The 11,930-nt window shown below is 62.3% G+C and overlaps 1 protein-coding gene across 1 annotated transcript; it reads left to right on the forward strand.

Annotated features, from left to right (window-relative positions):
• The first annotated feature begins 79 nt into the window (after nucleotides 1–79).
• SOX8 (SRY-box transcription factor 8) lies at nucleotides 80–4,890 on the forward strand. The gene is made up of 3 exons (XM_065920235.1): nucleotides 80–621; nucleotides 1,888–2,114; nucleotides 2,806–4,890. Exons 1-3 carry the CDS (start codon nucleotides 200–202, stop codon nucleotides 3,543–3,545), a joined length of 1,389 nt encoding a protein of 462 aa, XP_065776307.1. The 5' UTR covers nucleotides 80–199; the 3' UTR covers nucleotides 3,546–4,890.
• Nucleotides 4,891–11,930: the final 7,040 nt, after the last annotated feature.

The raw sequence follows: 11,930 nt of genomic DNA on the forward strand, positions 1-11,930 counted from the left end.
GGGCGGAGCCTTGTGGCCGCCGCTTAAAGAAACTTGTTGCGGGTCGCCCCGCGGGGACCGATCTCCGGCGGCAGCGGCGGCGGCAAACGGTCTGGGGTCGGGCCACCGCACTGCAACCTCGGGTCCCAGAGCGGCTGCAGCGCAGCGGCCATCGACCCGGTGCGCCTCCCCGGTGCGCGCTTCTCCGCGCGCGGCCCCGATGCTGGACATGAGCGAGGCCCGCGCCCAGCCGCCCTGCAGCCCGTCTGGCACTGCCAGCTCCGTGTCGCACGTGGAGGACTCGGACTCGGATGCGCCGCCCTCGCCCGCAGGTTCCGAGGGTCTGGGCCGCGCGGCGGGCGCGGGGGGCGGCGGCCGGGGCGACGCGGCCGAGGCGGCGGATGAGCGCTTCCCCGCCTGCATCCGCGACGCCGTGTCGCAGGTGCTCAAGGGCTACGACTGGAGCCTGGTGCCCATGCCCGTGCGCGGCGGCGGCGGCGGCGCGCTCAAGGCCAAGCCGCACGTGAAGCGGCCCATGAACGCCTTCATGGTGTGGGCGCAGGCGGCGCGCCGCAAACTGGCGGATCAGTACCCGCACCTGCACAACGCCGAGCTCAGCAAGACGCTGGGCAAGCTGTGGCGGTGAGTGCCTGTCCTCAGGCCGGGGGCGGAGACCGGGCCCTGGGGTGCCTGGAGCTGGGAGGTGGCGCAGCGCCCGGCCTCGGCCCTTCTCCCAGTGACTGTTCCCAGGGCGAGTCCTAGTGGAAAAACCCGATCTGGCCAGCCTGGTCGGGCGCGGGGTACAGGACAGATTGGGCAGGCACAGGGCAGCGGGAGGATTGTGTCCCCGAGAACACGGCTGGAGTCCAGAAACAGCCCCCTCTAGGCCATGACTGGCAGGCTGAGTTAGGGGACCTCAGCTGTGAATGGCCCCAGAGCCTGGAGGCCTGTCCCTCCCAGTGGAAAGTGGCCTCTTTCTAGAAGCAGGACCCAACTCTGGAGGTGCCCCCTCCTTGGAAAGGATGCCTAAATCACCCCATTGCAGGAGTCTAGAAGCAGATGGAAGGGTGTGGTTTGCCCGCCAGCATCTCCCTGCAGCTTTTCCCTCTTCTCCACCTCTGCACCCTCAGCAGGGACCGAGGGGGACGCAGGGGGTGTTCAGCATTGGTGCCCACGTTGGTGTGATGAGGTTGGTTATTCTGTAGAAAATAGGACGGCAATGGTGGGCAACAGCGACAGGACTGCTGTTCGTTCGGGGCAGCCCACCCCCACCAAATGCTCTCTCCCGGGTTTGACAGTGGACGGCTTTGAGGTCAGGGCGCTGGTCCCTCTCCTGCCCCTCGCCTCATGAGTGGGCACTCAGACCTTGAGTTTGTGTCTTCTCTGCTTTTGCCCGTGTCCAGCTGCTGCTTTGCCCCCCAGACCCTGGCCCGCAGGCAGTTGGAGGGGAGCTCTGGAAGGTGCGAGGGGCCTGTGTGTGTTCACAGCCTCAGCGAGGACCACTGGGTCGTGCCAGTGTTTCTGGAGCCCTGGGAAGCCAAGCTGCCCAGAGTCTCGGCTTGGCTCCCGGGAAGCCTCCCTTTGTCCAAGTGTATGCTCAGCTGGGTCCTGGCCTCTGCACCCGCCTGCCTTAGAAAGTCCCAAAGGGAGGGAATAAACAGGCTCTGGGAGGGAAAGTAAGAGGGGGAAGATGGAAGCGGAAGGACCTTTCCTGGCTCATTCCTCCGATCGCCCCTGGCTTGCTCCTGGTCGTCCTCAGAGCAGGGGTGCACAGCCTGGGGCCCCCACCCCCACGGAGGCACGGGCAGGCACACAGCTCCCCTGGACCTCCCAGGCTCACGATGTGGGGCCAGCGCCCTGGGCGGTGCCGGCCGCCTGCTCATCCCGCCCCTGCCCTCTGTCCCCCAGCCTGCTGAGTGAGACTGAGAAGCGTCCCTTCGTGGAGGAGGCGGAGCGGCTGCGCGTCCAACACAAGAAGGACCACCCCGATTACAAGTACCAGCCGCGCCGCAGGAAGAGCGTGAAGACCGGCCAGAGCGACTCGGACTCGGGCGCCGAGCTGGGCCACCACCCGGGCGGCGTGTACAAGACCGATGCCAGCCTGGGGGACGCGCACCACCACGGTGACCACACAGGTGGGCTCCCGGGGCTGGCGAGCAGGGCAGGATCCTCGAGAGAACTAGGCCTTCCCCAAGTCCCCTGGGAAAGGCCCATAGCCCCGGCAGGCAGCTATTCCGATGCCCATGGGGCCCACTCGGCCTCCTCTGACAGTGGGCACCTCAGAGCTCATCCTGGCCCAGTGCCCTGTGACCTTGGTGTCTTCTGTCCGTCTGGAAGGCCTTTCGGCTCCCCTGGCCTTTTTACTGGTTCTGACCTCAGGTTCACTCATGCTGCTGGGCTGGTGGTCAGCAGCTCAGTTTCAGGATCAGACTGACCTGGGTGGAATCCTGGCCAGCTGAGCAGTCTCGGTCGAGCTGGCGAAAGCGGTGGGCCTGGGGAGACAGGTTTGGTGTGGACCCTGTGGTTGCCATGGGTGAGGCACTGGGCGCGTCCTCTCCTCCACCCCACCCCCACCTTGGTGGTCACGACGGGGCCTCCCTGGCCCCAGGTCTTCCTCTAGAACAGTGCTTAACGGAATTTCCTTGGCTGCGGAGTGAGGTCTGGGTCTGGCTTTGCTGGAATTTCTGGGAACTATATGGGAACAAAAAGCCGTTGATTCCTACCTGCGGCAGTTAGCCGGGCGGGTTTTCCTCCCCTGTGTGCGTCGCCAGCCCAGCCACCCCCTACAGAAGGGGCATTCATCCCTGAAATGTGCTCTGTCCCCAGGGCAGACCCACGGGCCGCCCACCCCGCCCACCACCCCCAAGACTGACCTGCACCACGGGGGCAAGCAGGAGCTGAAGCTGGAAGGCCGCCGCCTGGTGGACAGCGGGCGTCAGAACATCGACTTCAGCAACGTGGACATCTCCGAGCTGAGCAGCGAGGTCATCGGGAACATGGACACCTTCGATGTCCATGAGTTCGACCAGTACCTGCCCCTCAATGGCCACTCGGCCCTGCCCGCCGAGCCTGGCCAGCCTGCGGCGGCCGGCTCCTACGGGAGCGCGTCCTACTCGCACTCCGGGGCAGCCGGCATGGGGGCGTCCCCTGTGTGGGCTCACAAGAGCACGCCGTCGGCCTCCGCGTCGCCCACCGAGGCGGGCCCCCCGCGGCCGCACATCAAGACGGAGCAGCTGAGCCCCGGGCACTATGGCGACCAGTCACACGGCTCCCCGGGCCACACCGACTATGGCTCCTACAGTGCGCAGGCCAGCGTCACCACCGCCGCCCCTGCTGCGGCCGCCAGCTCCTTCACCAGCTCGCAGTGTGACTACACCGACCTGCAGGCGCCCAGCTACTACGGCCCGTTCCCCGGCTACCCGTCCGGCCTCTACCAGTACCCTTACTTCCACTCGCCCCGCCGGCCCTACGCCTCGCCCCTGCTCGGGGGCCTGTCTGTGCCGCCCGCCCACAGCCCCCCCAGTAACTGGGAGCAGCCCGTGTACACCACCCTGACCAGACCCTGAAGGTGCAGCCGCGGGAGGGGCGCTGGCCGAGGACTGCCGCACCCCGGCAGAGAGACACAGGCCTCCGGGGTCTCGGAAGGTGCAGCGAGGGCAGGCGCTGCGGCTGCATCAAGTGCCTGCCGAGGCCCGTGAGGAGCCAGGCTGTGTGAACGAGCCCCCTCTGCTTCCAGATTTCCAGACCCCCATCCACAGACAAAACCCTCCTCTTCCCTCTCTCTTTTTGCGGGGACTGTGGCTCGCAAGCCCAGCCGGGCCCCACTTCCGAGCAGGCACGGGTTTTGCATCTCCCTGGCTGCAAAGTGGCAGCCACAGCACAAAAGACAAAAGGAGGGAAGAGGTGTGGGGGCTCCGGGCCCCCCGAGCTCCGGCCAGCCTTGGTACTGAGAACTCGCAGGGCCCACGGATGACATTCCCGCGGCCGGGAGGCGTCCGAGGGAACACCTCCTGGGACCAGCCCATTAGACCGGAGGTGTTCCTTGTAGTTAGGGTTCTTCCGGGCAAGGTTTGGCTGTGATTAACACTTCTCTCTTTTTATTTTATTATTTTTTTTTATTTTTATTTTTGAAGCTTCAATGTATTTGATTTGTTTTGAAAGCTGTTAAAATGTATTTATGTTCTGTGTTATTTTATCTTTAATTAATGAAGTAATCTGTGCAGAGAGTAGAATTTAAGAGGAGACAGAAGCCGGAGAGCTGAGGGTGAGGAATGGGCGGGGCAGAGCTTGGGGGTCCTTGCTCCGAGTGGCAGGGCCCCAGCTCCGGGTCTCCCGGAGGTGGCTGGAGCCCTGAGGCAGGAGAAGGGGCTTGCCTTGTGGTTTCTCTGATCAGGTTGGGGTACCCCTGGCACGGGCATTAAGTCAAGGTTTAGGAGGCAGAGTGCCACTGAATTTCACCCCTGCCCGTGCCAAGTGGTGGAGGCGGGGATTTCCTGGGACTCGGTGGCTCCAGAAACGCATTAATCTTGGCTCTTAGGAACCAGGCGCCACCTACAAGCTGTGAAACTAGAACCTTCTCCACTAAGCGTTTTTAGATTCTTAGTTTTAGAGGAAAAATGCCGATTTACCTGTCCTGCTCCCGCTGTACGCTGAGTGACGATAACCGCCTACTTCCTGGAAAATTGTGCCTTTAAAACTTTGTAAATTTAAGTACATCTGAGATGTTGCTTCTTTTTACTTTTTCTACTTTTTCCTACCTTTTTCTAGAAAAAAAATTCTTTTTTTTTTTTGCATATGTCTTCCTGGGGGTGGGGGCAGGGGGTTGCAGCAAACTCATTTTTATGCAATCTATTTTTCGGTGTCAAGTTTGAACTTTCGCTGTCACTTACCTGCTGTGTTTCGCTCCTTTTTGACCAAGCAACGCTAACTTTTGTACAGATTGATTTGATAAAAATTAAAAAATGCTTTTTATCTACATGGGCTGCATTTTGTGTGTTGCTTCCTGTAAGCCTGGGAACTGTGGGTCTCTGAGACCAAGGGGGTCCAGTTTTGAAGGGGGGCTCTGTGAGAGTTAACCCCAGGCTCCCTGGGGAGGGGCCTGCTGGCCAGACCACCCTTCATCTTCCTGCGGGGGGCAGGGGGGCTCCTCAGGAGGCAAAATGGGTCCAGATGAGCCAGATTCGGACGGCGGTTTCCTCCCGGGCGAATCCCAGAGCTGGTCTCCGGGTGGCTGACGGCATTTTTTGGGCGCTGGCTCGGAGCCAGGCTGGGAGCTGGATAAAAGCTGCCCCGTAGGCCCTGGGCAGGGCTGTCTGGTGGGCAGAAAGGGTTTCTAGGCAGAGACGGTTGTGGGAGCGGCAACAAGCAAGGGGCCTTTCCCGCACACCCGGCTGGTGCAGGGGCTTCGCAGGCCGGGGGGCGCCCACCTCTGAGCCGTGCAGACTCGGGTCGGTTGAGAGGGTTGAGAGGGAGATTATACTTCTCATGAGAACTGAGATATGCCAGGCAGCTGCCTCTGCAACTTTAATGGGGCGGCGTGGGCAGGGGGGCGCATGCCCCGTCCCCTCGCCGGCCCAGCCGCCCGCGTGGCTGCAGTCCAGGGCGCGTCCCTCGCCCCGCGCTGGGGAGCCGCGTCCAGGGCCTGCCAAGAGCAGCGATTGGGAAGAGCTGCCCGGATTTATGAGGGTTCGTGAGGCCAGTGTGTGCCAAGCTTCCCGGGTGAGGCGGGTCTGGGAAGGGGCTGCAGAAAGCCAGGCTCACGGACGCCCGCGGCCTTCACAGCCGGCTGCCTTCACGGAGCCAACCCCACCCGGCCTGTGCCCGGCCAAGGGCTGTCCAAGTCCACATGGCCCTCCCAGGCCTCGCACCGATGCCCCAAACCAAGGAAGGCCCCGGCGCCCAGCTTGCTGACAAGAGGAAAGGAGGCCTTCCCTGTGCTGCTCTGGGACGTCCCTGGTTCCCGGGCTGGCGGCTCTGCTGGTTCTGTCTGGATTTGGAGGGGCTTCTGCGAGTTAACTCCCCAGGGCCCGGTCTTCTCCTGCCGACTCACCGACACGGGTGGTGTTCCCGTGGGTTTTCGACCTCTGAGCTCCTGAGGCTCAGAGTTGAGTCCCCACCTCTGCCTGGCCTAGGGCCTGGAGACGCTGCGTCCTCGCCCCTCCAGGGGCCCCCTCCCCTCTTTGGGGCCTGGGCTGGTGGCTCACCTCCCGCCTCCTGCCCAGAGCATTTTCCAACATTACAGGCTGAGCCCACAGCCAAGGGCCCTGGAAGTGATGGGATCTTTGTCTCCCCAAATGCCAGACCCCTCAGTGGCACTCTGAGAAGGCACCCAGGGTGGATACCTGAGAGGTCAGGGCTGCTGGGTGGGGCCCCTGGCCTGTCCTGGTCCTCAGGCTGGAGAAGGATTTTTTTTTTTTTTTTTTGCCATCCCACGAGGCATCAGGATGCTAGCTCCCCCACCGGGGATGGAGCTCGAGCCCCTGCAGTGGAAGGAAGAGTCCTTAGCACTGGACCCCAGGGAAGTCCCTGCTGAAGGACTTTTGATGAGAGCCTGGCTAACGACGTTCCCTCCAAGGTTGGCCTCGCCCAGCCTCGCCCCGAGTCCAGGAGAGCCAGGCTGCAAGCTGGTCCGGAGTCCTATTCTCGGGAGGCTGGTCCCTCGGCCCACCCCAGGGCCAGCCTGGCAGCAGTTCCTCAATTTTCACTTCCTCACCCAGAAGCGAGAGCATTGCCTCTGGTGTCGACCGAAAAGAGTGCCCTGTTGAAGGAGAAAGCGGAACTGGCCTTCACGACCCCGCCCTGCTCAGGTGGGTTAGGACGGCCCCTTCCTGGAATGACATTGGCTCTCAGAAGGGGACTTCCTGCTTGGATGGGAGCTCACAGCCCGCGTGGCGCCAGCTCCCGGGCAGGCCTGGGTCCTCTGAGCAGCTGCCTGGGGGAGGCCCGAAGGCCCACTCGCCCGCAGATGCCGAAGGTCGGGTTCGGGACCCACCCAGCCTGCTGCGACTTTGGGCCACATTTAATGGACAGCAGCCAGGATGGGACATTACAGACAGAGGGTCCTGGCCTGGTGTGGGACCCCTCTTTCCTCCCTGATGTCTGGTCCGTCCGCGTGGCGTCAGGTGGGGCTGGAGCGGGGGCGGACAATGTCTCCAGGTGGAGACTTAGGGCCACCAGACACTGGGCAAGCCCTCACGCCCTGTGTGGACAGCCTCTGTGGACACATTCCAGCAGGCTTCATGGAAAACCTGTGCTGACCACGACCCAGTCTGGACGCCACAAAGCCAGTGGTGCCAAGTACCCCACCCTCACCCCGGGGCCAGTGTAGACCTGAGACAGGGCAGGAGGGGTGCTCTGCCAGGTGCTTGGGGTGAGGGTTCCTTCTCAAGGAAGGAGGCGTGTAGCCACACTCTGTCCCCAAACTCAGGCCCCTGGCCCCTACGGGTCGTGGGGGAGGGCTCTCCAAGGAGAAAAGCCAGGGAGGGGAGCAGCAGAAGGCAGAAATACACCCAGGGCTGCAGCCCGCTGCCACCAAGGACTGCCCTGCAGCTGAGAGCAGGGCCGCGGCCTGGCCCCGAGGGCCCAGCACGTCCACCCCGGACCGCATGCTGGGCACCCAGGCTCTGAGGCTGTCTTCTCTCGTGCCTCTCCGGCCGGCTCCGGGCCAACTGGCCTCCCTCTGGGAGCCTTGGTTTCCCCACCTGTAAGATGAAAGTGACCCCAGATGTTCTGGGCAGAACCAGCGAGTTTAGGGCCTGAGTGGACGCTTGAGAGCAGCCCCTGGAGCCGTTACCACCTCCAGCCACACCATGCGGCTCCAGGCTCATCGGCAGAATAAGGCAGACTTGCTGCTTAAAAAAATCAAGTGAAAATGAAATGGGCAGGGAATGTGCATTCAACGGTGGGGGAGCCTGGGATGCCCGCTCCCAGCCCCGGCCTCTGGGACCCCTCCTGCCGCCCTGAGTGCATGTAGGGAGGTCGCCGCACCCTCTGCGCCCATGACCATGGGATGGCGGCAGCCTCGCTAAGGTGCCCCGAGGATGCAGAGAGGCCGGGGCCAGCACATGGACGAACAGGACCGGAGCCCTCCGGCCCCCTCCTGCGGACGGACGTGTCCTGGGGCCCTGGGGTCTTCCCTCCCCTCATCTCCCCCCGGGCGCCCAGTGACTTCCTCAGCTCAGCCCCAGACTGGCTGCAGGAGGCCAGGGCGCCATCCTGCCTCCCGCCCGGGCGGGGTGTCCCAGGAGTGGGGGGTCCAGTGAGCCGCAGACATCTCCCTGCGCCCCCCAGCTCTCTTCAGCCCCTGTTGTCCCTGGAGGGGCTGAGGCCAGAACGTGGGGGGCTCGGGGCTCCAGCTGCCCTGGGAAAGCACAAGGTCCCTGGCCAGACCACCCTATGAGGCCCCTCCCCGGGTCAGCTCGGCCCTGCTCACCCACTCCCAGGCCAGGGAGCTCCCCATGGGACCCCGCAAAGGGTTAAGGTACTGGAGGCCGGGTGGAGCGCAGCCGGGCTGGTGCGGGGCCAAGAGCAGGCGAAGGCGCTGCATTTTAATGAATCATTATTGCCGGGAGGCCTTTGTCTTGCTTTATCCGGTGCACAATAAAAGAATTAATTAGACAGAAAATGGCAGGGCAAGGAACTGACAAGTCATTAAGGGCTGCTGAATGACCGATGAGATGCACGCAGGGGTGGATTTCAGCTCCGGAATCATAATGGCCGGGCGGGTGCTTTGTATGCGCGACCAGCCGGCCCGGGCGGCATTGTGGGCCCTGCCATGGTGGCCACGCGGGCAGTGGGAATCGGCTGACAAAATCGATGTATTAATTTTTGTGTGTAGACACAGCGTAAATATTTGGCGGCAGAGGGGACTTTGGGGTGGGCGTCCTGGCCTCCAGACTCAACTCCCGGCTCAGGGGACAGAGGCCAGCAGAGGGGGTGCCCCCCACTCCCTGCACTATGAGAAGCAGAAGGTGGGAGTAGGGGAGAAGGAGAAAGACTGAGAGGAGAGGAAAGAGGAGGAGACAGGTGAGGAGAGGAGGAGGGGAAAGAGCCTGGAAGACCCAGAAGCAGCTCTCCCAAGAGCCAGGCTCTACAAGAGCCTGCTGCCGCTGTCATGGTTATTTAGACGTCACCAGGAAAAAAAAGTGCCACCTACAGATCCGCCTCTCCCACCCAAAAAAGCTGAGCTGCTCCGGGAGGGCAGAGCAGAGAGCCTACAAGTTAGGAGTGCACCGGGGAGGGTAGGGGGAGGCTGGCCAGCCCCTCCATGCACTCGCCCCCCCGGGGGGCTGCAGCTGGTAATTGCTAGAAGCCCCCTGCTCCTTCACGGAATGGCCTGTGTCCTGCGGGGTGTCCTCTCGAGGGTGGGAGGGAAGGGGTGGAAACGCTAGACAAATCAGGAAAGGGGTTCCCCCCGCGCAGGTGATGGGAGTGTGGGGGGCCAGCAGGGTTTGTCCCCTGGATGTTAAGCTGATGTCACGTCAGCTTGTGATCCGGCTGATGGAGGATGAGAGCCCAAGGCTGCGTCCCTGGTCTCAGCACTCAAGCCTAGGCCGGGGGTGGGGGGGGCGGCTCCTGATACCTTCACAGAAGGGTCAGCCCGCTGCTGCACCCCCTGCTCCCACACAGGCGGAGGGTGGGGGCTCTGCCAGATCAGGGCTGCACGGAGCAGAGGCCACACCTGCTTCCAGATGAACTGGTCTTGTTGGCGGCAGGGCCTCTGGACACTCCCCCCACCCCAACTGTCGTGTGTGTGCGTCCCCTCTGACACACGAGTGTGAGACTGAGACAGCCTAGACCCTCTGGGCATCACCCCCAAAAGGGGGGCCTCCTCTCCCCTCTCCCCCTTTCTGGGGCCACTGGGGTCCTCTGAGGAACCGGCTCACTAAAGGAGGGGGAGGGAGGGATGAGATGAACATGGAGAGGGTCTGGGTGACTCTGGCTCTGGAAACCAGAGGTGTCTACCTTCCCTAGACAGGAAGAGGGTCAGCACAGTGGGGTCTGGTGCCTGGCGTCAGGGAGCTTGCCCCCTACCCCTGCCCAAGGCCTCGCTGGCCTCTGCAGTCCCACTGTACAATGAGAAGGATGATGTGGACCACCCCAGGAATGGGGCTCAGAGGCATGGGAGATGCACATGGACAGTGCTTACCACAGGACTGGGTTCAGAGCAGCCGCCAAACACACATCCCCCAGAGTGGATCTCGAGCTGAAGTTAGGATCACACCTCAGCCAGGGGCCGGCCTGCTGGGCAGGGTCGGCCCTGTAAATGGTATCATCCTATGCACCCTCACTCAGTGCCAGGGGCCCATCTGGCTGGTTCTCTTCTTGCTGGGCATGAGTGGGCAGCAGCACTGAGGAGAGACAGCCCCGAGCCATCCCTGGAGCAGGTAGAAATCTCCAGGCCAGGACTCAGGTGCAGCCCCTCACAGCTCTGGGTCCCAACTCATCCTGGTTTCTCCCAACACTGACTGTCACGTGTCTGAGAAGGCCGTCTGTCCCTGGAGAACCCGAACGATGGTCACCCAACAGACAGGTGTGGGAGCTCACACACTGCCCTGCTTTGGAAAACACACACTTTGGGGTGTGGGCGGGGGCAAAGGTAGGAGTAACCCCATCCCAACATGGGCAGTGAGCCCCTGGGTGGCTTAACGAGCTCAACACGGTCAGAGCCTTGGCTGTGCTTGACCTTCACCTTTGACCTAGGCTGTCCTGGACACAGACCAGATGCTCAGGGAGTGTTTGTTGACTGTGAATCCGTGAATGAATGGGGGAAGATGAGGCAAGAATCTCAGTTCTCCAAAGCTTGAAGCCAGATGAATGCCCGGTGGTCCCAGAAGGCCAGGAGGCCAGGCTGGTTCTCTCTCAATGCGTCTCAGAAGGCGGCTCCCTGTGCAGGCCTAGCAGGGAGTGAAAAGGGGTGGCTGATGGGGCTGGAGACACAAAGGCACCCCGGGAACCCTGTGCATCCCTGGGTGGCAGGCTGGTGGTCCATGCACAGTGAGTTGTGAGGGGGCTGGCCCGCTCTCAGCTGTTTAATATAGAACAGTGAGGAACACTGATGATCGAGGCCGCAAATGGTCAAGAGGCATCTGAAGCATGTGCCAAGCTCCCTTCTCCAGAAGGCATGGCAGGGGCGTGGTGCGGGGGGCGGGGAGGGAGAAGGTAAAACATGAAGCACTGGAGAGGACACGGGGACCGGCGCGTCACCCCTTGAAATGGGCTCCGATCTCCTGCAGCGAGCATGCACACACCCTGTGGCGGCAGCCCGCTTCAGGCCCGTGCACACCCAGGAAAGCACTCACGCTAACGAGATAGATGGCTCTCTGTAGGTTGCACACTGGGAGCTTCCCACATGCCCTTCAAGTAAGGAAGGGAACGTCTTTCCACACGTTGTGGTCCAACACAGCTAGAAGGAGCCAGGCTCCTCGGGGTGCGGGCCCCCAGAGGCAGGGATCTCACAAGACTCCATTCATTTCCAGGATGAGGGCTTTTGCTTTCTTGTTTTTAAAGGCAGGGCAATGAGAAAAACACATAGAAGGATTTCTTCCAAGATCAACCCCCAATTCTGCTGACCTCTCTATGGGAAGTGGGGTCTCTGGAAGTTTTTCTCCCCAGAGTGGGGGGACCCACATCCTCAAGTCTCCACTTTATGGAAGGTTCCACTCTAAGCAGATGGAGAGAAACTACGTTGAAGACAGGAGAGTAGTGGTGAGGAGAGCCTGTCGTCCACGCCCGGGTATCCCGGGTATCCTGCTGGGGGCAGGGGAGGGCGGGAGCCCCGCATAGCTGCCCGAGGTCCTGGAGAGGAATGTCCAGGCAGGAGCGCCGTCCGTGAAAGGAAGACATCTCCGCGCTGTGCTGCGTGAGGATTTGGGGAAGTGTCCGTTCACAAGGGCTGGGGGGCAGGCAGATGTGCTGGAGGGGGTGGGGGCCTTGAGGACAGCGGCCACCAT

This window comes from Muntiacus reevesi, chromosome 2, assembly GCF_963930625.1.
Source record: "Muntiacus reevesi chromosome 2, mMunRee1.1, whole genome shotgun sequence".
Classification (NCBI taxonomy): domain Eukaryota; kingdom Metazoa; phylum Chordata; class Mammalia; order Artiodactyla; family Cervidae; genus Muntiacus; species Muntiacus reevesi.

Excerpts from the sequence above, each read along its gene's own strand:
- SOX8 (XM_065920235.1), top strand. The coding sequence starts at position 200 with ATGCTGGACATGAGCGAGGCCCGCGCCCAGCCGCCCTGCAGCCCGTCT. Across the intron at positions 622-1,887 it reads ACGCTGGGCAAGCTGTGGCG|CCTGCTGAGTGAGACTGAGA; the intron begins GTGAGTGCCTGT and ends TCTGTCCCCCAG. Across the intron at positions 2,115-2,805 it reads CCACCACGGTGACCACACAG|GGCAGACCCACGGGCCGCCC; the intron begins GTGGGCTCCCGG and ends CTCTGTCCCCAG.